At 34.9% G+C, this 25,552-nt stretch overlaps 2 protein-coding genes across 10 annotated transcripts in view; one reads left to right on the top strand and one right to left on the bottom strand.

Annotated features, from left to right (window-relative positions):
* The window catches only part of LOC127855332 (oxidoreductase NAD-binding domain-containing protein 1-like), a 336,546-nt gene extending 325,699 nt beyond the window's left edge, over nucleotides 1-10,847 (top strand). For 5 of the 8 annotated variants that reach the window (XM_052390822.1, XM_052390820.1, XM_052390817.1 and 2 more), the window contains exons 2-7: nucleotides 2,499-2,550; nucleotides 5,845-5,951; nucleotides 6,865-7,006; nucleotides 7,434-7,676; nucleotides 8,016-8,109; nucleotides 10,536-10,847. In XM_052390822.1, the coding sequence (XP_052246782.1) occupies nucleotides 2,503-2,550; nucleotides 5,845-5,951; nucleotides 6,865-7,006; nucleotides 7,434-7,676; nucleotides 8,016-8,109; nucleotides 10,536-10,702 (801 nt within the window). In that variant the 5' untranslated portion in view covers nucleotides 2,499-2,502 and the 3' untranslated portion in view covers nucleotides 10,703-10,847. Of the gene's footprint in view, nucleotides 1-2,498; nucleotides 2,551-5,844; nucleotides 5,952-6,864; nucleotides 7,007-7,433; nucleotides 7,677-8,015; nucleotides 8,110-10,535 lie in introns of those variants that run through there. The other 3 variants (XM_052390819.1, XM_052390818.1, XR_008037486.1) reach the window with 3 other exon arrangements.
* A 1,044-nt stretch (nucleotides 10,848-11,891) lies between these two features.
* The window catches only part of LOC127855635 (ceramide synthase 6-like), a 101,683-nt gene continuing 88,022 nt past the window's right edge, over nucleotides 11,892-25,552 (bottom strand). For both annotated transcript variants that reach the window (XM_052391382.1, XM_052391383.1), the window contains exon 10: nucleotides 11,892-22,611. In XM_052391382.1, the coding sequence (XP_052247342.1) occupies nucleotides 22,363-22,611 (249 nt within the window). In that variant the 3' untranslated portion in view covers nucleotides 11,892-22,362. The remainder of the gene's footprint in view (nucleotides 22,612-25,552) is intronic.

Here is a 25,552-nt window from a genome sequence, read left to right as displayed (position 1 = left end):
TTATCTATTCATACGACACACAAACACTAAAATGGTACAATATTAAAACCATAATAAAAACGAGCATTTTGTATCCACAAACATCTATTTTACAAGACCACATCTGGTGTTGAAATTTCGGCAATTGCCATAAGGAACAATGATTTTTAATTGTTTAGCTTTATTGTATGAAATATTGTACGAAATTTTTCGTTGATTTTGAATAGTAATGTTACTTTAATGAATTTGCATCTGTTTTACCTGAATTATTTTATAATAGAGTACACAAATGCATGTAAGCACTTAAAAGTTTAACTCATAAAAGGCCTTTTCCAGAATGGCAAAAATATAAAGACTCAATGTAACTAATTGCCTTTGTATTTTAACAGAATTAAAATTCCTTATTTTCTATCGTATGGACTAATGGAGTGAAATTCTCAGGTTTGGTGAAACAAATCAATGTCATGTAAGTGCCATATAAGAGCATAATATTTAAGCTAAATCAAATGATAGTAAATGGCCAGAAAGCTACATTGTATGTTTTAAATAATTGAAAATATGATTTTTGTTAAACAAATTAATTCAACAATTATCAAGTTAAAAAGACCCTACTGGATTATATTAACAACTATGACAGAGGGTCATTATCCCCACGCTTTTTGAAAAAAAGGTGGGGATATTGTGGTTATCTCCGCCGTCCGTCCGTCCGTCCGTCCGTCCGTCTGTCTGTCTGTCTGTCTGTCCGTCCGTCCTGGCCACTATCTCCTTCTTCACTAAAAGCACTAGAACCTTGAAACTTACACACATGGTAGCTATGAGCATATGTGCGACCCTGCACTATTTGGAATTTTGATCTGACCCCTGGGTCAAAAGTTATAGCGGTTGGGGTGGGGCCGCGTCAGAAATTATCACTCATTTTTTTAGGTTATTTTACATTTACTTCTTTATTTCTACACCGATTCACTTCAAATTGATACTGGACCTCTCTTATGACAATACGGTCAATCTCAACCATGCATGGCCCCATTCCCAACCCTGGGGCGCCCCGCCCACATAGGCCACACCCACCAAAAATTTCCATTTACTATAAATTTTTCATTTCTACACGGATTCACTTCAAATTGATACTGAACTTTTGTTATGACATTAGGGTCAATCTCAACTATGCATGGCCCCAATCCCAACCCTGGGGCGCCCGCCCACATAGGCCACACCCACCAAAAAATTCCATTTACTATAATTTTTTCATTTCTACACGGATTCACTTCAAATTGATACTGAACTTCTCTTATGACATTATAGGGTCAATCTCAACTATGCATGGCCCCATAACCAACCCTGGGGCACCGCCCACATAGACCACACCCACCCAAAATTGCCTTTACTATAATTTCTTCATTTCTACACCGATTCACTTCAAACTGATATTGAACTTCTCTTATGACAATACAGTCAATCTCAACTATGCATGGCCCCATTACCAACCCTGGGGCGCCCCGCCCACATAGACCACACCCACCCAAAATTGCCTTTTACTATAATTTCTTCATTTCTACACCGATTCACTTCAAATTGATACTGAACCTCTCTTATGACAATACGGTCAATCTCAACTATGCATGGCCCCATTACCAACCCTGGGGCCCCGCCCACATAGACCACACCTGCCCAAAATTGCCTTTTACTATAATTTCTTCATTTCTACACCGATTCACTTCAAATTGATACTGAACTTCTCTTATGACAATACGGTCAATCTCAACTATGCATGGCACAATTACCAACCCTGGGGCGCCCTGCCCACATATGTCACACCCACCCAAAATTGCCTTTTACTATAACTTCTTCATTTCTACACCAATTCACTTCTAATTGATGATGAACTTCTCTTATGACAATACGGTCAATCTCAGCTATGCATGGCCCCATTACCAACCCTGGGGCACACCTAGGTCAAACATTCGGCGTGGGGATAGGCGTCGGCCTCTGCCGCGCCATTTCTAGTTTAGAAATAACACTTATTGTTTGAAACCGTTTGTTTAGAAATAATTATTTTTATTTTATGCTTTCCTGTGGTTTATAGAGAAATATCAGTGAATTTAAACTGATAATTTCACTGTTTCAAACAGTGAAAATTAACAGTGAATAATATCTATTTACTGTGAAATGACGTCATTTTTTTGACAAATGATGTCATTATCCCAGCGAAATTCTTTAGTTAAACTCTTTAACAATGTATATAAACTGTGAAAAAAGCATAAAATAAAAAGAAAATGTGTTGGATTCGGTGGAATATCGATTTTAATTCACTCATGATCATAGAAAATATATATTTTCTTAGAAGATCACTCATGAATTTAAATTGATAATCCACAGAATCCAACAAATATCCTCTATATAAATACACGTACAGTATCTGTTAAATACATTTAATGTCATGCCTCTTGTCTCATCACCTAACTGTTAAAATGTTGTTGTTTTTGTTTAATGCATGTACATAGTATTTTTTTTTAATACAGTAGTATGGCTCAAGATCACCTAGAGAGAACATCCAAAAATTCCAGGCTTGAGGTATGTGTGCTTAAGGCTGCAGTAATACATGTAGCTAAATTCTTTATACATTTGTAATTAATACTTGTACATGTAAACATGTGTCAAGAGTAAAGCCAGATGTCAAATATTGAATATTTCATTCTATGTGAAAATTCACAGTGTGAAGCCGAAATCTGTTTGAAATATAGTACAAGATAAGTATTGATGCAAAGCATCAAAGGGCGTCGGGAATTTCAGTGTAAAAGGCACTCAATGAAGTTACATGGAACGATTTTTTTTCTATTGTAAATATTAATACATTGGCCTATTAGTTTAAACAAAATAGAAAAAGATACTGGTATAACCATTATCTATGATTTTGTGTTATAACCCCAAGATAACCATTATCTATGATGTTGTGTTATAACCCCCAAATAACCATTATCTATGATTTTGTGTTGTAACCCCCAAATATTTCATAGTTCATTTTATTTACATTGGTTTCCTTTTTTTTTTACTGGCATCCATGTGCAGTTTTCATTAATGGAACAGAACTGTGTAGGTTTTAAAAAATCTGCTTCATCTTGTAAGCGTAATTTCATATTTTTCTTTACTTCAAGGGGAGATGATTCTGAACCTATTCTTACGTTGCTCATTTACGTTGGGGTTGAGTACTCATTGATATGAAAACCCTGTAAAAGTTTTAATGTGTTTATGAACCCCCCCCCCCACCCTCTCACACATATATTTTATGGGCATAATATAAAAAAAAATGGTTACAATAAAACAGCATATTTATTTAAACTAAAATGTCTACATCAAAACAAAAAGTTAACATAGAACACAAATAAAATAAGTTCGAAAATGGTAACGTTTGCTTGAAAAACATGGCTGCCAGGGGGCGGAGCATTAGTCCTTTTATGGCTATAGTAAAATCTTGTAAACACTCTAGAGGCAACATTTATTGTCTGATCTTCATGAAACTTGGTCAGAAGATTCATCCCAATAATATCTTGGACGAGTTCGAAAATGATGTCGGTTGGTTGAAAAACATGGCCTCCTAATATGGCTATAGTAAAACCTTGTTAACTCTCTAGAGACCACATTTATTTTCCGATCTTCATGAAACTTGCTCAGAAGATTTGTTCTTATGATATCTTGGATCAGTTTGAAAATGGTAACATTTGCTTGAAAAACATGGCTGCCAAGGGGCGGGGCATTTTTCCTTATATGGCTATATATGGCTATAGTAAAATATTTTTAACACTCTAGAGGCCACATTTATTGTCCTATCTTCATGAAACTTGGTCAGAAGATTCATCCCAATAATATCTTGGACAAATTCGAAAATGATGCTGGTTGGTTGAAAAACATGGCCGCCAGGGGGCAGGGCCTTTTTCCTAATATGGCTATAGTAAAACCTTGTTAACACTCTAGAGGTCACATTTATTTTCCGATCATCATGAAACTTGGTCAGAAGATTTGTCCCAATAATATCTTGGATGAGTTTAAAAATGGTTTTGATTGTTTAAAAAAAATGGCCACCAGGGGCGGGGCATTTTTCCTTATATGGCTATAAATGGCTATAGTAAAACCAAGTTAACACTCTAGAGGCCACATTAATTGTCCAATCTTTATGAAATCTGGTCAGAAGATTGGTCTCAATAATATCTTGGACTAATTTGAAAATTATAATGTTTGCTTGAAAAACATGGCTTCCAAGGGGCGGGGCATTTTTCCTTATATGGCTATAGTAAACTCATGTTAACACTCTAGAGGCCACATTTACTGTCCTATCTTCATGAAACTTGGTCAGAAGATTTATCCCGATAATATCTTGGACGGGTTAAAAAATGATGCCGGTTGGTTGAAAAACATGGCTGCCAGGGGGCGGGGCATTTTTCCTTATATGGCTACAGCAAAACCTTGTTAACACTCTAGAGGCCACATTTATTTTCCGATCTTCATGAAACTTGGTCAGAAGATTTGTCCCAATAATATCTTGTTATCTCAGGTGAGCGACTTTGGGCCTTTCAGGCCCCCTTGTTTTAATTGTATACCTATTTTGCCAGCTGGTATTGTGCTATTAACCTTTGATTTGATGTATATTTATGTAAATTACATTAAAATATAGCAATTTTAAGTGTTGAATGGTTGGCGAAAAGATTCCCCTTTTCGCCCAAAACTACGTGAAATTCCCACCTCTAAGGACCCCTGCTCCAATCCCCAAAAGTGTAGCAAGGGTCCTGACATGTATCTTGTAATTCTTTGATTTTCAAAAACAGAGATCAGGCAACCCATGCGAAAGGTGTCAGACCTCTGACATATCCAATAAAATGTGCAGAGGTCCGGTTTTAACCCATTGATGCCTAGCGTCTAGAAAAAAAGCCTTGGCAAACAGCGCAGACCCATATGAGATGCTGCATGATGCGGCATCTCATCAGGGTCTGCGCTGTTTGCTTAAAGGAATTTCTGTAAGAAATATTCTAAATATAGAAACAAATATACTAGACATCCCTAATTTTTTAAATAAATTGATCCAATTTAGAAGGATGGGAGAGTCCACTGGACATAAATAGGTTATTCCAGAAACTGTCAGTCCTCATGTCTGACAATTTTTTTTGTAAAACTTTGGTTAAAATGAAAACGAAACTAGGAAAATGAAAAACAAAAAACTGACTGGTTTATCTTTATGTTACTTCAATAGATTGTTATTTAAAATAAAACAGATTTTATCAACCAGTCAAACTTGCTATCTGTGCTGGTGACATAACCAACTCCAAGTTAGATTCTTAGAACCAGTCAAATATTGCACATGGTTTCTTAAGGTAGTCGACAAGGCACATTTTTCATTACTTCAATGGAATTTTACTGGTTTCGCTCCTTTTTATTATAAATAACTAGAGCGCAAAATCACATGACTGTTGCTAGTTCCGTGTCAAGATATGATGCCTAAGTCAGAAGTGCAAGCAACTGTTTAAAATTACTTGGAATGAAAAAAAATATCTCAAAACTTTCTATACTTCTAATTGAAACTTTTACCATAATTATGATTTTATAGAACAGATTTAAATTTAGATGTTAAATTATTGTGTTTAGAATCGTTAAGCATTTTGAACGTCACAATGATAGAATTCAGTACCAGTATAAAAGGTATTTTCTACTATTTTGTTAAACAAAAACAAGGTCAAGTAAAATCTGGTGAGGTCCAGTAAATTTGAAATGTTATGGGACATCTTTTCCTGTAAGATTTGTTCGTCTTTTAAATGGGTTGACCTCAGGCCAGTAATGGATTCATAAGTTTTTAAACATTTTAAAATTCTCTTTGTTTAGGTGATCTCTGAAGCCACTGTGACAGCAATGAAGGACCTATCATTAACAGTTAAGTCTCTGACACTGACAGTGAAGGACAGACGACTACAATTTAGTGCTGGACAGTGGTGAGTCAGAAATCTACAACTTGTACAGATCATGCTGTACATGTATACATACGCAATTTCTCATACTTAGTTACCACTCAAATTATAAGTCAATTAAATTTCTTGTGATTTGTCAACATGTATTTCTATTTGTTTAATACGTTTCAAATTAAGTCTAAGATTTAGCTCTTGAAAGTTGTGCAGTCCTGAGGCCAAACCCCAAGTTGTAAATACACAAATATGAGTAATATGAACTATAACATAAATTCTGAAGTTGGGTCTCTATATTTTATAAATTGATTTGTGATTACCAGCCCAGCACTCTCTATATTCTTTAGCTAATACCTCTAGACTTTGGCTTAGAAAATTCCCAGGTGGCTACAACTTTTTTTGTCATAAATGACAAAGACTCATATAAGTAAAATTCCTTTGCCTTATGTAAAAACTATGCTTAAAGGGATGGTTAAAGTTCTGCATGTGAGCAAATAAATAAATTTTTGTGTACATTAACAGACAAAAGCACAAATACTTGCTTACACAGACAAGACTCCTGAGGGATTACCATGGCATGTGTTGATTTTTGTGTAATGTTTCATTATCTCAAACATATTGAATCTCTACAATTTATTTTTTATTCCAAAATTATGATAAATTTCCAAACATTTCAACTCGAGGTCTGAATTGTACGAAATTGCCCCAGAGGGGACCTGTACATTACTAGAAGAAGATGAAGAAGAAGAATATATTATAAATGACCTTAGTTTTTCCTTTGGACTAAAAGATGTGTATTCGGGGCAACTGCTGCTGAACACTTTAATCTGCACCAAGACATTTTTAATGCGCTTGGATTTTATTTTTTACTCTAATATTCAACACGATTTGAGATAACCTAAGATCATGATTAAGACCTGCCTGACTGTGGCCCCAATTTCAGGGTGGACATGTTCACCCCAGGGGTGGAGACAGTTGGTGGTTTCTCCATGTACAGCTCCCCCTGTAGACTGGCCACCTCCCAGCAGCTAGACCTGGCTGTGAAGTTCAGCAAGCACCCGCCAGCCTACTGGGTGCACACGCAGGTCAGGGCCCATGTGTTAAACTTACAAACGCCAAGGAACCTGTCTTATTGTGCTTCATATTTATTATCAGCTATCATTAAGATACCATTTTCAAAGGAGCAAACAAGCTAAGAATTTCTCAACTTATGTGTAAAAAAACACTATTATTAAATTGTAGAATAGGATTATTGTTGAATCAGTATATACCATTATGAGTTGTTTTGTTATTATTCCTTGCCCTTTCCCCTTTTGGTGTTGTTGTGTATTAGCATGTGTTGAAACCAAACATCAGTTGAATCCATGCCTTTTTCAGATAGTATCATAAAGCGAGACTTACAAGATAAAACAGTGTAGTTATATAATGAGTTTTTATCTTGAATCTTTTTGTTGTATTTTACCAAACAAAATAAAATGTGCCTAATTTGTGTATGTTTGCTCTCTTGGTCAGTGTAAAGTGGGAAGCCAGGTGCAGATCAGAGTAGGGGGAGATTTTTTCTACGACCCTGGGGCAGATAACTCTGGCCATGACCTTCTGCTGATTGCCGGTGGGGTCGGTATCAATCCACTGTTCAGCATCCTCAGCCACTTTGCTGACATATGCAAGGGAGGCGACGCTAGATTTGAAGGGATCAGGGCTAGCAGAGTTGTTCTCCTTTACAGTGCTAGAAATGCCCAAGAATTGATTTTCAGGGTACTCTTAAAATGTTTTAATTTGGTTTTTAGAGTATTGTTTTAATTATTATGATTATAATATTTATCTTATTTTGTTAGCCTTTCTTAAGAAAAAGTTTATAGCAGCCAAAGAATAATTGTTAACATTAAGTCGTATATTTCACATTACAAAAAGTACATGTAATGCAACAAACCTTTGCTTTATAGGTCATTTTTTGTGTTACAGTCACTTTATATTCATATGCACTGTATATTTGTGATCACAATTATAAATTAAAGAAGGGAATCCTTTGAAATAAATTCCATTTACAAGACACACTCAAAGATGGGCTGTGTTCATGAGACCTTTTATTTTCAGAATCAAGTGGAAGCTATCGCCAACACATTCGACAACATTCAGTGCAGATTTCATGTCACGCAGGAAAACAATTCAACATCAGGGACATTAAAAGGTAGATTGTTTAACTTATTATTTTAAAGAATAGTTCATTTACAATGATTTTACTATTTTTTATACAATGTGAAATAACAAAATAATAAATAATCCATAAGTGTGTTCAGAGAAAAATATATGAAGCTTTTATCAATGTATTATTAGTGATCTTGGGTCAGTAATAATTGGCAATTGTGTGTTTGGCTCGTTTCATATAGCAAATTTACACGACAAGTAAAGAACATATTTGCACAAAAGTGTTTTATATTTTTTTAAATGGGCCTGCCAACAGTTGCTGTATACGTATATATGAATAGAAGATTTTGTAATTGAAATTGGTTAAAACTATGGATATAGTCCTGTCCATTCTTTTCAAAGCCAAAACATAAGTTTAAGGACCATCTTGTTTAATCACAACAATAGTTTAATCACTGACTAAATGTGTGGGTAATTATCATGAAAAAAGAAAATACATGTACTAGTATTTGATGCGGCTTTTGTCATCTGCAAAAATATAGTTTGCAATATTTTAATAAATAAGATTTTAAATGGTTGAATATGAAAGATTTTCGACCCTGTATTCAAATAGTATACCCCTGTATTCAAATATTACCCCCTGTATTCAAATATTTAATCCCTGTATTGAAAAGTTCACCACTGTATAACAATATTTCAACAAGCAAATTTCAGACAAAAAAAGGAAAATGGCTTTTGTCTGGTTGGGAAAGTGCTGGGTGGGGTTGATCTTTTGTCTTGATTCTTCCTCATTGCAATAATAGATTGCTGCGTCTTCTTAAAACGTTATATTTGTTTTTCCTTGCAGCTACTAATTGGATAATATTCTTTCACCCCTGCAGCCTCTAATAGGGTTGTAATCCTTAACCGCCATAGGTACTAATAGAGTTTCACTGCTTCACCCCTGCAGCTACTTAAAGTGCTGTACTCCTTCATCCCTGCAGCTACTAATAGCATTGTACTCTTCGGCCCCTGCAGCTACTAATAGCGTTGTACTCTTCCATCCCTGCAGCTACCAATAACATTGTACTCATCCCCCCGTGCAGTTACTTATACCATTGTACTCTTCCATCCCTGCAGCAAACACCATTGTACTCTTTTACCCCTGCAGCTACTAATAGCATTGTACTCTTTTACCCCTGCAGCTACTAATAGCATTTTACTCTTCCACCCCTGCAGCTACTAAAAGCGTTGTACTCTTCCACCCCTGAAGCTACTAATAGCGTTGTACAATGTACTCCTCCACCCTTGCAGCTACCAACAGCGCAGTATTTTTGCACTCCTGCAGCTTCTGATAGCCTTGTAATCCTTTACCCTTATAGGTACTAAAAGCATTTTAGTCCTTCACTCCTGCAGCTATTAAAAGGGCTGTACTCCTTCACCCCTGCAGCTACTAAAAGCATTGTTCTCCTTCACCCCTGCAGCTTCTAATAGCATTGTACTCTTCCACCCCTGCAGCTACTAATAGAATTGTACGCTTCCACCCCTGCAGCTACTTATAGCATTCAGGGCCCTCGTTTGGCCGTTTTGGGGGGCGAAATTCAACCCCATTGGCCCCTTAAAATAGTATACTTTTTCCCCTATTTCAGCTAAAAATCCCCCCTAAAAAAAAAGATGTTTTTTGCAACTTATATACCTATGTTGCCAGCTGGTATAGTGCTATTAACCTTTGATTAAATGTATATTTATGTAAATTACATTGAAATATAGTAATTTTAAGTGTTGAATGGTTGGTGAAAAGATTTTCTAAAATTATCCTTGTTGCCAAAAAAGACACAAAATTTCCCTCTCTAAGGGCCCCGGCCACAATTCCCCAAAGTGTAGCACGGGCCCTGGCATTGTACTCTTCCACCACTGCAGCTTCTTATAGCATTTTACTCTTTCACCCCTGCAGCTACTTATAGCGTTGTACTCTTCCACCACTGCAGCTTCTTATAGCATTTTACTCTTTCACCCCTGCAGCTACTAATAGCGTTGTACTCTTCCACCACTGCAGCTACTTATAGCATTTTACTCTTCCACCACTGCAGCTACTAATAGCGTTGTACTCTTTCATCCCTGCAGCTAATACCATTGTACTCCTTCACCACTGCAGTTATTATAGCATTTTACTCTTCCACCACTGCAGCTACTTATGGCATTTTACTCTTCCCCCCCTGCAGCTTCTAATAGTGTTGTATTCTTCCATACCTGCAGCTAATACCATAGTAATCCTTCACCCCTGCAGCTTCTAATAGCACTGTACTCTTCCATCCCTGCAGCTACTAATAGCACTGTACTCTTCCATCCCTGCAGCTACTAATAGCACTGTACTCTTCCATCCCTGCAGCTACTAATAGCACTGTACTCTTACATCCCTGCAGTTTTGCTAATAACATTGTACTCCTCCACCCATGCAGCTTCTTAAAGCGTATTATTCTTTCACTTTAGGTCACAGAATCAGCACCCAGGATGTGTCAGACTGTTTTAATTGGCTGCGGAAAGAAAAAACCTTGGCTTACTTGTGTGGCCCTTCCAAAATGCTTAGTGACATGGCAGAGACTTTGCAACAACTTGGACTTGCCAGATCTGACATTCATTTTGAAAAATGGTGGTGATGATATGTGTTGTTAGCTATTTAAAAGTTAGGACAAATATATGAATTTTAACCTTATTTTAATTCTGAAATTCAGGGAAATTTATTTGAAGTGAAATTATTGCGTTTTATTTTTTTGTATTTTAGAAAATAAAAAAGTAATGATACATCTCCAGTTATTATTATGACAGCTGTTCATGAAAGCTGTTGTCTTTAAAAGGATAGAAATACCAATTAAACAGAAACTGAACTTGTTCCAATCTGCTTATCCTGTTAATAGTTTATTACGTAGCGAAGTGCTCCCTACACCATAAAGATCAAAGATACAAATTTTACATAAATTCAATATTCAATAGGCATATATACAATTATTGTGTGAGCTGAATGTCAAACTGGTTCATGTGCTTTAAACCCTAGTCCAATGATGTTAAATAGTTTAAAATGATCATCTTGGTACCAACCAAAATAAAAAACGAATTGAACTTGATAAAATGACAACCATTTGTATGTACCCGGGAGAAAGGGAGACATTAAGTGTCGTGGGACAGTATTTCTAGAAGCTTTTGTTTTCTATTCCTCTTAAATTAGTGGTAGGAACACTAGAACTTAAATCTTTTTAGTAACTCAATGTGTTGGTGATCTTAACAAAATAAATTGTGTTTGCTAGGGCTCAAACTTTCACATTAAAATGACCTTTATGAGTAGATGTACGTACAGAAAGGAATTTTGCCCTGTGACCAGTTTTAGGATAATAATGGCTCTTTGTTTTTCCACAATATAATATACAGTTTCAGATGTTTGTTTCAACTACTGTGACGATCTTGAGCGAACGTTCACATTTATATGACCTTAATGTATAGATAATTGTTAAGAAAGGCATTTTGACAGTAACACGCTTTGGCAAAATCATGACCCTTTCTTTGTTTTAACGCTACAAAATATTCTCAAAATTAAGTGTTTTAAACTACTGTTTATCAAAAGTCAATGCAGTTGTAGATACTTGATAATATAGGCAGGTGCAATAAATGTACATGTCAAAACTGCTATGCCCACTCAGTAATTTCTGCCCCAGCCCAAGATTCTAGTTGCGCAGATTAAGTTACTTGTATTAGTATGATCACTAAGATCTGTAAAACCAGGTTACCATGAAAATGTTAGACATGACTAGAAAATAAATAAATACTGCATCAAATACAAACAAACAAATCAAAAATACTAGTCATCTTTTTATTTGGAATACAAAGAATGAAGATTTATAACATGAACATGTATGACTAATAAAAAAGATATGAATATAACACAAGGATAAAAATACGAACAAGTTTAGCAAGCAAGTCTTTAGGATACAAAAACTCATTACATGCATACAAAAAAATTAACAAAAGAAAATGAATCCACTGAACTTTACTCATTCAACATTCTGAAAGCAACTTAAAATATAATAATTTCTATAATTTAGCCACATTTGACTAGGTAGTAATGTACATTTTACACCGTAGCACAACATTTGGCCTCGACTTATTTTCCCCATGGGAAGTGGGTGACAAACGGATGGACAGTTATGATTTTTTAGGGGACAAATCTCCCTTCCCCAGCTTAAGCCAAGCATATATGTGAAATCCTCATTTTGAAGAAATGTATATTAACTGACATAGTGACCATACAACCCCCACACAGTCTACTTGTGTACAATATTGTCTGAAATTTCACTTTGTCATGAAACGCTTCAAATCAAAAGTCTTAATTAATGACCTGCCTCTCCCCCCACTTCTGCTAGAGGTCAATACTGATTGATAGCGTTTAGCCTTATTTAGCATTGATAAACACTCTGGCAAACTAAATCAACAATAAATGAGCTTGATGAATCAATTTATTACAAATAAAGACAACCAAAGTACAAAAACAAGAAACACAGGTTTTTATTTCTCCAGTCTTTTTTTCCCGGGCTGTAAAGACAGTAAAGACATCCCACAATCTACTCTAACCCAACTATTCAATTAACCCAACTATTCAATTAACCCAACTGTTCAATTCCACCCATGGGTGATGCATTGCAGGAAATGTTACAAGGTCTTTCTGATGTATGGATCTTTTATTGAATTTGCACACTCTGAATTAGGTTTATAAAACTTATTGTTGTTTCAAAATACACATGTATGTAACTTCAATACAAATTGATAAACAAAACTAGCAAGAACTAAAATCACAATTTTAATTTATCGAGATCTTTATGTTTGAATGAGCTGTTATTTTTTCTTTACTAAAATACACTTTTAATAGTTTAAAAATCATCTAAGATGAACATACTGTCGCTGCGTTAGCTTAATCCCAAAGTAACACATGAGCTGACATGCGCTTGCAGTTAATAAAGGTATACACATATCCTGGCACATAATAAATAATCGCTGTAATAAAGTAAATAAAACAATTGTATGATAGAAGCTTATCTATGTTCAAAATGTATTCACACAAATGTCTACAAGAAGCATTCTTAAGTATGGCATAATTTCATGTGAGTGAAGCAAAAATAACACACAAGCCTGGCTCTGGGAAAATGGGGTTAAGTGCATGTGCGCAAAGTGCTATCCCAGATTAGCCTGTGCAGTCTACACATACTACTCTGGGATGCCACTTTCTGCTTTTAGGGTTAGGGTTATTTTCATTTCAAAGACATTTCTTCTTGGCAACAATCCAGTTAAAGTTAAGGAGTGTCATCCCTGATATGCCTGTGTGGACTGTTCAGGCTGTTCTGGAGCAGCACTTTACACTCATTCATTAAACCCTGTTTCCCCAGAGCTAGTCTTTTACACTGAATTTCATTGGTGGGGATAAAATCAACTGTTTATTTCTTCCTAAGGCATTATGATAGAACATCTTCCAACAGAACATTGAGTGGAATCGAGTGAACAAATTGGCATCATTTTGTGTTCTATAAGGCATGCTGTTCATTTTTTGCATGCATTTTCTCTAACTGATTTTGAATATATGTTTATAATAATAACAATAAATTTTGTAAAAGGTAAGATATTGCAAATATTACTTCAATTTATAGTAAAATATAACAAGAGCACCGCATAACGGATGCCAACGCTCGGCTGCGGGTGCAGTTTTAAATAAATGAAAGCTTGTCAGAATTAATTTTTTTTAGAGGTCAGAGTGACATTGACCTTTGACCTAGTGACCCAAAAATGGGTGTGGCGTGTAGAACTCATCAAGGTGCAGCTACATATGAAGTTTCAATGTTGTAGGGGAAGCACTTTCATTTAAGAACCAATGTTCAAAAGGTTATCAAAATATTGAGGTTTTAGCAGGACGCGGATGACGGAAGACACGACGAGCTGGATATGACAATACCATGGGTTTTCTCCGAAAACAGCGGAGCTAACAAGGACACAATAATAAATAATTACAACATGTATGTGGAGTAAGAAAGATATCCAATTAATGTTTAGTCAAAAAATGCCAAAATCTATCCCAAATCCAGAAGATATCAATCTTAAATAATAAGACGATTTATTCAAGACGCGTTGGCAAGCAAAATAAGCTGATATTGCACAATTTGGCAAAAAGGAGAAAATTACTCTTCTGGAAAGAATCTAGTGGGGATAATAGTTTTCTCTTTATGTTGCCAATCAGTCAATTGACATAGATTTAGAGTCCTGATGCATACATGTAGGTATGAGGCAAAGAGCAATAACCCTATTTGTTCCCTAAGCAAGCATCAGAACACACACTTTTAAACTAATGCTGATAAATCAAAATTTATTACGAGTCTAAAAGCACATTTGAGTGAGATTGGAAAACCAGTGTTTAGGCATTACCAAAGATAGGAATTTAAAGTGTGACTGAACTGTGTTTGACAAACATCTATAGATCTACACTCAACATGGATAGATGCACCTACATGTCAGTATACAAACAACATACTAGGTGAGATGTTTAAACACAACTCAAAACCATATTTCAAACTGTGGAGATATTTTGATATTGTTTATCCAATACATACATCTGTGACAGTTTGAGAGAATTCCACTCAGTTAATAAAGAGGACTTGAAACAAAACCTTCGTGGAAAACAGACAAATGGACGGACAGTAGGATAAGTTAACTAAATGCCATTTAGAGGCATAAACAAATTGGCAAAATGTTTAAAATTTCATGACAAATGTTAACCTATAGTGTTGAAAGTTTTCCGTAAAAATATTTGAGCCCCGCTCTACATAATAAGCTAAATTTGATCATGGCGAGGTTTTTAAATTTTCTTTTGTCCGTACGTCATCCGTACGTCATAAACGTTTTCCTGGGTAACTCTCAAGAGGCATCAGTTATTGCCTAATATTCATGAAACTTGGTAAAAGCATTTGTATTTGACATCTCTAATGTGTTGGAAACTGAGTTGGGTGGGGTTGAAAACAAGAACACTGGGGTTATTGCGCTTGTTAATCTGGCTGAACTGCAACCTTTTATCCCAATTCGATGTTGCTTCTTTCTGAAATTAGCTATGATGTGTGATGTTGAAGTTGTTTTTGATGATGGTGATTATGATACTGGTGATGGGTTCAGACATATGATTAACAACACAAAATTCAAATGAAAATCAAATTAAATATTCTCATTACTGTAGAAGATCATGTAGTGATAAATGTAGTAAGCCATGAAGAACTGTTGCATTAAAAAAAAATACCTTTCATGTTATATAAATATTATGTCAAGAGAAAATAAATTTACAAGTTATTTCAATAAATCCCAAGGTGATAACCAGGGTGCAGAATCAAAGGGGTTTTCAGGGATTTACACAAAGGCTGGACAGAATGTAAACACATTGTTAACCACTTAGATATGTATTTTGGCGCATTTGTAGTTCCTTGGAAAGTTAAATTTTATCAAAGACCTTCCTTACTAGATGCAAGTTTTAAGGCTTCATTTCCAATCCTTAGATACTGATGAGCAGCAAACAGCATAAAACCATAACAGACTGCGAGTTACTCGCAGGCTTTTCTGTTTTTTTTGTTGTTTGCACATAGCCATTTTATTTCGCTTCTGAGTGGGAAAGGTTTTAGAACTTTATTTTTGCAAATATCTCAAGTTATTGAAATACATTACCAAAAATCTTTAATGAATAAAAGTTTTCTTGCAGTTTATGCGGATATCTTAAGGTATAAGAATAAATCCTTGAATACACCTGAAATCGGTGACAAAATTTCACATTACATGAAGCATAATCCTGCAGCATACATGGAATTTTTGGACAAAAACACAGGCTTATTAAATAAAGTAATTCTGATGCATTTCATATTGCCATAAGCAGCATAAAAATCTGGGGTCCGTCTTATCAAAGATCGTACGACATTGTCAACTTACGATTGCATTTTGTAATTTAAAAATATAAGTGATTATAATTAGTATGTTTCAAATATAATGGATATTTGACAGCTTCTTTGGAAATGAATGGAAATGTTAAACAAAAGTAATTATAAATGCGACGGTTACGTTTATATGGCACTTCGAAAATTGCATCGTAAGGTGAGAATGTCGTACGATGTTTGATAAGACGGGCCCCTGTCTTTTATGCAGTAGTAAAAATTCTTAAGAAAAAATGTTTTTAAAAGTTATTTGGGAAAAAGCAGCACTTATCGGTGTGTTTATATCCAATAAAGTTTAATTGGGAACCCAGCAAAGTCACGTGATCCTGCACCCTGCTAACCCAGTACTGAAAAAAAATTGTTTGGCCTTTCATCATATATGCAAGTTCAGTCAAGATCTGTATGTAATCTCTCCATTTGACCTACATGAAATTAATAATGTGCAGGTGGCCTATTGAACTTTGCATAGACAGCCTCTTGCAGGAAGGACAACTTACTGGCTATAACTGGGTCATTTCAGAAGAGTTGTCCCCATAAATTAATATCATATTTATAATTTGTCTCAATTGAATATTTTTTTTCATGATATATTTTGTATTCAAGGTTTTATTCTCTTAACTGGTTGCAACAATGACAAAAGAAAAAAAAATCCATCTGCATGTCTTTATTTTGTCTGGTATATATTAAGTCCTGTTATAACTAAATAAATAAGCTTATAAATAGTTTTAAACCATCATAGAAAGCTTTAAAGAATTTTGTTTGCAGTGACATATCCAGCATGAACATTTTACATTCCTAACGCTCTGAAAACCTCATTTCTGGCCATTTTGTTTAAATTGGTCTTAGCAATTTACCATGACTTCTTTTAACATGATATCTCAGCTGAGTTCTATACTTGGTCAAGTGGGGTCAAAAACCTCGTCAGTACATCAATGTGAACTTTTATTAAATAGTTAAAAACAGTCTACATTTCAGAAGCAAACACAAAAATCACAAACAAAGATAAGATTTATTAAATTTCTTTTGGTCGTAGGTGAGTGTACCTGGGCCTTTGGTCCTCTTGTTGAAGAAATAACCCAAATACATTAATTAAAAAAAAGTTTGCTCAGACAAAAGCATTTGCCACAAATGTATTGATTATCAATACTGGATATGAAGCTGAATATAAGCAGACCATACTAACAAGCACAGCAGCACTTAAAAATATACAGACTTTTGTCACAACATACCACGTCACCTTCCCTGAGTAAGGGCCGTCTCTATTCCTTGAATGATAATAAATGAGTTCAAAGCATTTGGAAAAATTTAAAGGATGAAACCCGCATGATATGATACAATGCATCAGCATCTGAGCAATGAAGATTGTCAAATTAGAGCGATAATTTACAATTCGGACCAAATATATAGTGACATTGCAGATATTTTAACAAAAAAATTGTGCATGTCATCTCTTTTTTTTGTGGCTTAAAAGTTTAATAGCTGTTTAGTTGTTGTGAAAAGAATATTTTAAAACCTGGTAGTAAAATCTAAAAAAATCAATTAAGATTATGTTTCTTTATTTTCAATTTACAGAGGTACACAGAACAAGAACCCAAATTCAGCAAAACATACTAATGATATGAGTAGTGAGATGTTGTGATTTTTCCAACCATTGACACTTTAAGTAACATAAAATGCCAATGAAATTTCAAATAAATACATGTTTAGCTTTTGATTTCTAATAACATGAATATAAATATACACAAAATAATTGAAAACCCTACTGGATTTCTAAAAAATACCAATACTTGCTGGATCAACAATTTTCAATTCAAAATAAACATTGAAACTGGTAAATATGTAACTTCCATTGTAAAACTGGTAAATATTAAACATTAAACTGGTAAATAATGAACATCAAACCATATCTTTTAACTTTTTGATTTTGAAAGAAAAAGTTTGTTAATGCTATTAAGTAGGATTGAGAAGAAAGACACAGCTTTTCTGCATTATGTGGTATGAATGTGGTAAACCACTGCAACAGCATACACAATACAAACTTAACTATTTATAGCACAAAGACAAGCAGTGAATTAAAGAAAAAGAGCAAAAATGACTTGGGCAACATTTCCCGAAACTAAAAACAACTAGTGCACTATTGCAAGAAACAAATAAAACAATATCTGCATATTTTCTTGATAAAATATTCATCAAAATCTTGAATACAATTGAACATTGTATATTACAAAGCAAATTGTAACATCACAAAATATACAATGACATAAAAAACCTCCTACAATATATAAACAACATGCAGTGTTTGCAAGACAACACATAAAAACAAGTCAAGAGTCCATATGACACCGATGCCCCATCTTTCCACTTTTGTCTCATAATTTCACTCACGCTCAAAACCAGATGTTTCATGGCAGAATTTGACCTCTAGATGTGACCTTAGCCTCTGAGGTAATACAAGCCACATGCTGCTTCCTGATGTGGCCATTGTTGTAAGTTATTTTACAGTTGCATGATGAATGACAAAGGTACAGTCCAGACATTCTGTTTTATGGCTTAATTAGACCTCTGACCAAAACCTGTGACCTCAAACTTATAGGTAAGAAGAAGGGTATTACATGGACAACTATTATGATAGAAATAGTTTTGTAATTGTTAACATTTGTGCAATATTATTTCAAAATCCATCAATATATGAGTCGCGTTCTGAGAAAACTGGGCATAATGCATGTGCGTAAAGTGTCGTCCCAGATTAGCCTGTGCAGTCCGCACTGGCTAATCAGGAACAACACTTTCCGCCTAAATTGCTTTTTTGTCAAGAAGAGTCTTCATTTAAACGAAAACTGTCATAAAAGTAGAAAGTGTTGTCCCTGATTAGCCTGTGCAGACTGCACAGGCTAATCTGGGACGACACTTTATGCACATGCATTATGCCCAGTTTTCTCAGAATGCGACTCAGATGTTAAAGTTATGGGTGAGACAGAAATTTTCTGATTCAAACACTAAGGCAGATGTTCAGACAAACAATGCAAATGTTATGTGCCGCCTTCTTTGAAGGGTTGCATAAAGTATCACCAAAGTCATTTAGCAACTAGATGAACATCATGCACTGATTGTTTCATCCAAAAAGGTAATTTAACAAAAAAATATACACAGTTCACATTGTTCATCATAGTTCTTAAGATATGTAATGTGCATGTGTGTGTCTTTCAACAGTATTTTAATACAAAAAAATAAGATAATACATATTATAGTTTGTACACAAAAGGCCAATCAAAACCTAAATAAGTTTGAATTTATGCATTTTCTGTTGGTTTAGAATGCCATTGTATTGCACCCCAACTATTTACAGCACATAATAATCAGTAAGTTTAAAATATGATATTATGTCTTGAGAATCCACGTATTTAGAGCCCAATAAATACCATAGTTGAAGCTCTAATAAAAAAGCAAATTCAAATATCTGAAAACAACATTTGTGGATTATACATCGATGCCACCACACTCTTCTTTAATGCTGAAACTCTTCTTTTGCCAAAAACAAGTTGTATACGGCAAAATTTGACATTTGACCTCTAAAAGTGACTTTGACCTTTAAGGTAATCAGACCAGTGATCCAACAATCGGACTCTTAATGCTTGTCATTTGTGGCTGACTTATTTGTAAAGTATGAACAACAAAATCACAACCTAAATTGTCCTAGGAGCCATGACCATTTTCAAATTCAGCAAAGCTATAATAAGAACACAAGTTCTAACCGAGTTTCATAAAGATTGGACCATAAATGTGACTTCTCGAGCGTTTACAAGATTTTACTATACTGCCATGCCTCCTGGCAGCCATGTTTTTCAATCCAAGATATGATTGTGACAATCTTCTGACCATGTATCATGAATATTTAACAACACATGAGGCCTCTAGTGTGTTAACAAATGTTGACGACACACAAAAGGCAATCCCAAAAGCTTACCATGAGCACCTTGAGTATGTACAGTTCGACTGCTATATGCCGCCTTCTTCAAAGGGGCATAACAAGGATTCCACCTTGAACTCTCATACTTTATAAAGTCTGAGCAACTTAATAAAATTATTTATGGAGTATTTATGAACTTGTTTATTAACTTTAAAATAGCTGTCTAGCATAGACCGTAAAGTATACAAGACAAAAGATACTAGGATAAATACTTACACTATACATTCCAATTTAAAAGACAAAATAGTAATATGGTACAACAAAAACATGAATTCATAGCTCAATATTCTTCAAACATTTTAATACAAGCAAACACAACTAAAGCCAAACATTGTCAGTTATTCCTGTTCATAAGCCTTCATTCATAAGTCCAGTCTTTGGTTATCTTAAACATTCTGAGCTGCACTTGATATTGGCACTTGCTGTCATAAGCAAGCCTACTGCAGTGTTTTTTTCCCACCATTTTGGGAAAGGAGCAGGGTCCCTTAGAATTGGCACAATTCGAGGCATTTTTACAAAAATTGGGAAATTTGTTCTTTTTCTGACAAATTGTTCAAAATTGAGAATATAAGTGTTATCAATATTCTATTTACAAAGGTTTAACTTATAGAGCTGGATGGGAGGTGAACTAAATGTTGAGATCGAAAAAAAAATGTTTTTGGAAACCTTCAATAGAGAATTTTAAGGTTCCATTTGGGAGAAATATATACTTTTTTCCAGTGGGAATAGGGGGAAATACAGGCCCCAAATCTGAAAAAAAATCTGTTCTCATAAACGCACTAAATTAAATTGTTAAAACACCCGAAAGTCCATATCCAGTTGAAGTTCCTATTCAATTACCTGAACTGAATAGATGTCGGTGTGTACCTAGTAAAACAATATTTTAAGAATCTCCATCGGGAATGTTTGGAGAATATTGTCCTAGTCCAGATAGTGGCTCCCTCTACACCCATCCCTCCGTTACAAACTGTATACTCATGGGGCATTAGGGCATATTTCTCAGTTGTTTGAATAAACATTTACTTGAATGTTACAGTATCAACTGCCTCACAAATCATAAATGAACACACATCAGTTGATGAGCTTAAGGTTATCACTTATGTTATCTAAGTGATTTGACGATTACATGGAAAATGAATTAATGAAAAATAAATAATTACTTGCTTGAAAAGTATACATAATGTTACTAATTTGACTGTTTTCATAGGAAATTGATATGCACCATAGTAATATAGGAAATGATAGCCACATAAGAATAATGAGGCAAATTGTTCCAGAAACTAAACATTGGATATTTGATTTGGCAAAGTATTAACCCATTTATGCCTAGGGTCTAGAAAAAAGGCCTTTGCAAACAGCATAGACCCATCTTATCAGGGTCTGCGCTTTTTGCTTAAAGGAATTTCTGTAAGAGATATTCTAAATATAGAAATAAATATACTAGACATGCCTAATTTTTGAAATAAATTGATCCAATTTAGAAGGATGGTAGAGTCTACTAGGCTTAAATGGGTTAACAACAACAAATGAAATATATATGGAAACATGTTTACAAACAATCAAATCACATAAAATTAAATTATGTATATTTTCATTCAACACATTTTATCAGACAATTAAGAACGTTAAGAATAGCTACGGGTAATACATGTTTCAAATCACACACTTAACAAATCATTTTGACAATAATTTCATAAAGATTTGATTCTAGAAACACCTCCAATCGGTGGGCCATCTACAACAGATTAAATGTAAATTGTCTCATGTCTGTAAATATTATTTAAATTTTTGACAAACTTATTTTTAATTTATTACTTATTAATATAATTAGAGCAAAAGCTTGTTTCATTTCACCAAAAATAAAGCATGGACCAAATAAATAAATTAAGACATGAGAATTGCTACAATCATTTCTAAGCATAGTATTACCAACCCATTTAAAAATGGATCTCTTTTAGTCCACCTCACTCTGACAATTTGAAAACAAATGATCATATAACTTTGCTCAAAAGAAACTTTGAACATTTATAAAGGATATTTGAACTATTTTCAATTCATTTCAAACATTTCACTAAGCTTTTTGTTTGCATTTAAAAAAAACTTGTTTTTAACAAAATTTAAAAACTCTTCTAATCACCTTAAAATCTAACATGCTAGAAAAAAATCAAACCAAATTACAGAATAAAATCTAAAATGTGCTTGAATAAAAAGCACAGCAGCAACTATATGTCAAGCACTTCAGTTCAAAACTGTTGCATCAAATACACATTTCCTACATAAAAAAATGCAACAATTTCGTGCTCAACTCTCCAACCCATCAATATTGTACTGATTCCCAGTACCCCATTTCCTCTCAACCTGCTTTTGTGTGGTTGTGGTTTCCGACGTTGTTTTCAACATTATTGTGGTGGTTGCCAACATTGTTCTCTGCGTGATTGCAGTGATTGCCCTTATGGTTGTCCACATGGTTGCTCAGGTGGTTGTTCTCCGACGCCTGTTTCTTGCTCTGGACATTGTTGCCATATTGATGGTTGTTACCATGGTGATTGTTCTCCTGTTCGTCTGTCACTGGTTCCTCTTGCTCGCTACGTACATCGTCAACCTGTGCATAGGAAAAAAATATTGATGTTAAATCGATCAAGGTATACTCCTTCAACAAGAGGGCCATGATTGCCCATAAGTGCTCACTTCAGTTCACGGACAACAATTTTGGAAGACTTAACCTGGTGATCTGGTTTTGACCCCACTTGACATAGATTCAAACATTCCCTCAATATTGTCCAGATAAACATTCTGACAAATATTGTCTCTCACCTGATATACAAAGGATCTGATCTGTGCAGCCCAAGATTTCATTAGAACAATAATTTTTGTTCTGACTAAATTTCATGAAGAGTGAACTATAAATGTAACTTTAAGAGTGTTAACAAGGTTTTACTATAGCCATATAAGGATGAATTTCCCGCCGCCTGGCTGCCATGTTTTTCAACAGACCAGAACCATTTCCAAACACATCCAAAATATCATTAAAAAAAATTGTTCTGACCAAGTTTCCTGATGATTGGACAATTAATGTGACTTTAAGAGTGTTAACAAGTTTTGACTATTGCCATATATAGAAAAATGCCCTGCCTCTAGCAACCATGTTTTTCAATCAAAGTTTCATGAAGATCGGACAATAAATATGGCCTCTAGAGTGTTAACAAGGTTTTACTATGGCCATATAAGGATAAATGCCTCGCCCCCTGGTAGCAAAGTTTTTCAACCAACAGGAAACATTTTTCAAACTTGTCCAAGATATTATTGGAACAAATCTTCTGACCAAGTTTCATAAGGATGGGACTATAACTGTGGCCTAAAGAGTGTTATCAAGGTTTTACGATAGCCATATAAGGATAAATGCACCACCAATCTGTGGCCATTGTTTTTCAACCGACTGCAACCATTTTTGTCTTCACCCAGTATATCATTCGGACAAATCGTCTCACCAAGTTTCATGATAATAACACTTAACAGGGGTGTGATTGAGGTGAAGTCTGAGGGGAGGAAAATTTTGTAGACTGATTTTGACTACGGGAATTGTGAGCATAACACAATGACAAACGTTAACACAGACATTTAAATAAACACCATCTTAAACTTATTAACAAGATTAATTTAAGAAAACCTTTTTAAATTCAGATTTAAAATATTAAAATATCACCAGTATTAATTGTGATCAAAATCAATGTGTGTTCCGATCCCTGTGAACGATGGCGGCAATCTTTCGTTTCAGCTCAATGTCTCAATTCTTAATAAGGTCAACTATGTTACAGTGTTCAACTAACGACAATTTACCACGGGATCCATAGTTCAAGATTTGTCACATGGAAAATGACTTTATCCTAACCAACACAATCGATCTCCTGTACCCATTCAGAAAGTGGTATCGCTTTCTGATTTATATCCACTGTTGTTTTTTCCCTTTCAGAATTAAATTTGTTTTTCAATAATTTTTCAATTTCCGAGATTTTGTGAAATTTATTCGTTTTATAAACTTCATTTTCGCTTTCAAAGGCGCCATTAGCAAATCAGCAAAGATATATTGAAACACATTTTAAAAGACCGTTTTTTATTAGAAAGTTGGAAAAAGACAGCCAATGACATCAAAACAAATTTTAAAAGACCGTTTTTTATTAGAAAGTTAGAAAAAGACAGCCAATGACATCGATCGTTTCAAAAAATGCTTAGGCAGAATCTACCAGTGTAATATGCAGAATAGGTCATTTTTTACTTATTTATGCAAATCGTGGAAATGACCCATGGACAACCCAATCTGTGGAAATCCGGAAAAATCAAACCCCTGACTTAATGTGGCCTCTAGAGTGTTGACAAGGCAAATATTGACACTGCACGCCGCACAATGGACAAAAGGCCATCTCAAAAGCTTACCATGAGCACATTATGCTCAGGTGAGCTAATAAAAAACCCTTAATCCATATTAAAAGCATTACTGCACACAAATAATTTACATTTGCAACAAACAAGTTTGATTGTGGTTGTTGAGAATCATGAACCATTTTAACCTTAATCCCAAAGTTTTTAATTACACATTTATTAATGTACTTGTTACTCACATTTAACAACTGAAGAACAATTATTTTTTAAATATTCAAAACTAACCCTTTTAATAAAATAACTTAGATTATAATAAAACAAGGGCTGTTTGTAAAACATGCATGCCCCCCATATGGGCTGTCCGTTGTAGTGGCAGCCATTGTGTGAATACGATTTTTGTCACTGTGACCTTGACCTTTGACCTAGTGACCTGAAAATCAATAGGGGTCATCTGCGGGTCACGATCAATGTACCTATGAAGTGTCATGATCCTAGGCAAAAGTGTTCTTGAGTTATCATCCGAAAATCATTTTACTATTTCGGGTCACCGTGACCTTGACCTTTGACCTTGTGACCTCAAAATCAATAGGGGTAATCTGCAAGTCATGATCAATCTACCTATGAAGTTTCATGATCCTAGGCGTATGCGTTCTTGAGTTATCATCCGAAAACCATTTTACTATTTCGGGTCACCGTGACCTTGACCTTTGACCTAGTGACCTCAAAATCAATAGGGGTCATCTGCGAGTCATGATCAATCTACCCATGAAGTTTCATGATCCTGGGCATATGCGTTCTTGAGTTATCATCCGGAAACCATTTTACTATTTCGGGTCACCATGACCTTGACCTTTGACCTTGTGACCTCAAATTCAATAGGGGTCATCTGCAAGTCATGATCAATCTACCCATGAAGTTTCATGATCCTAGGCGTATGCGTTCTTGAGTTATCATTCAAAAACCATTTTACTATTTCTGGTCACCGTGACCTTGACCTTTGACCTAGTGACCTCAAAATCAATAGGGGTCATCTTCGAGTCATGATCAATGTACCTATGAAGTTTCATGATCCTAGGCCCAAGTGTTCTTGAGTTATCGTCTGACAACCACCTGGTGGACGGACCGACCGACAGACAGACTGACCGACCGACAGACCGACATGAGCA

Source organism: Dreissena polymorpha, chromosome 13 (genome assembly GCF_020536995.1).
Source record: "Dreissena polymorpha isolate Duluth1 chromosome 13, UMN_Dpol_1.0, whole genome shotgun sequence".
Taxonomy (NCBI): domain Eukaryota; kingdom Metazoa; phylum Mollusca; class Bivalvia; order Myida; family Dreissenidae; genus Dreissena; species Dreissena polymorpha.
Note: the sequence above shows the minus strand (reverse complement) of the source record. Positions and strands in the feature narration are given on the sequence as shown.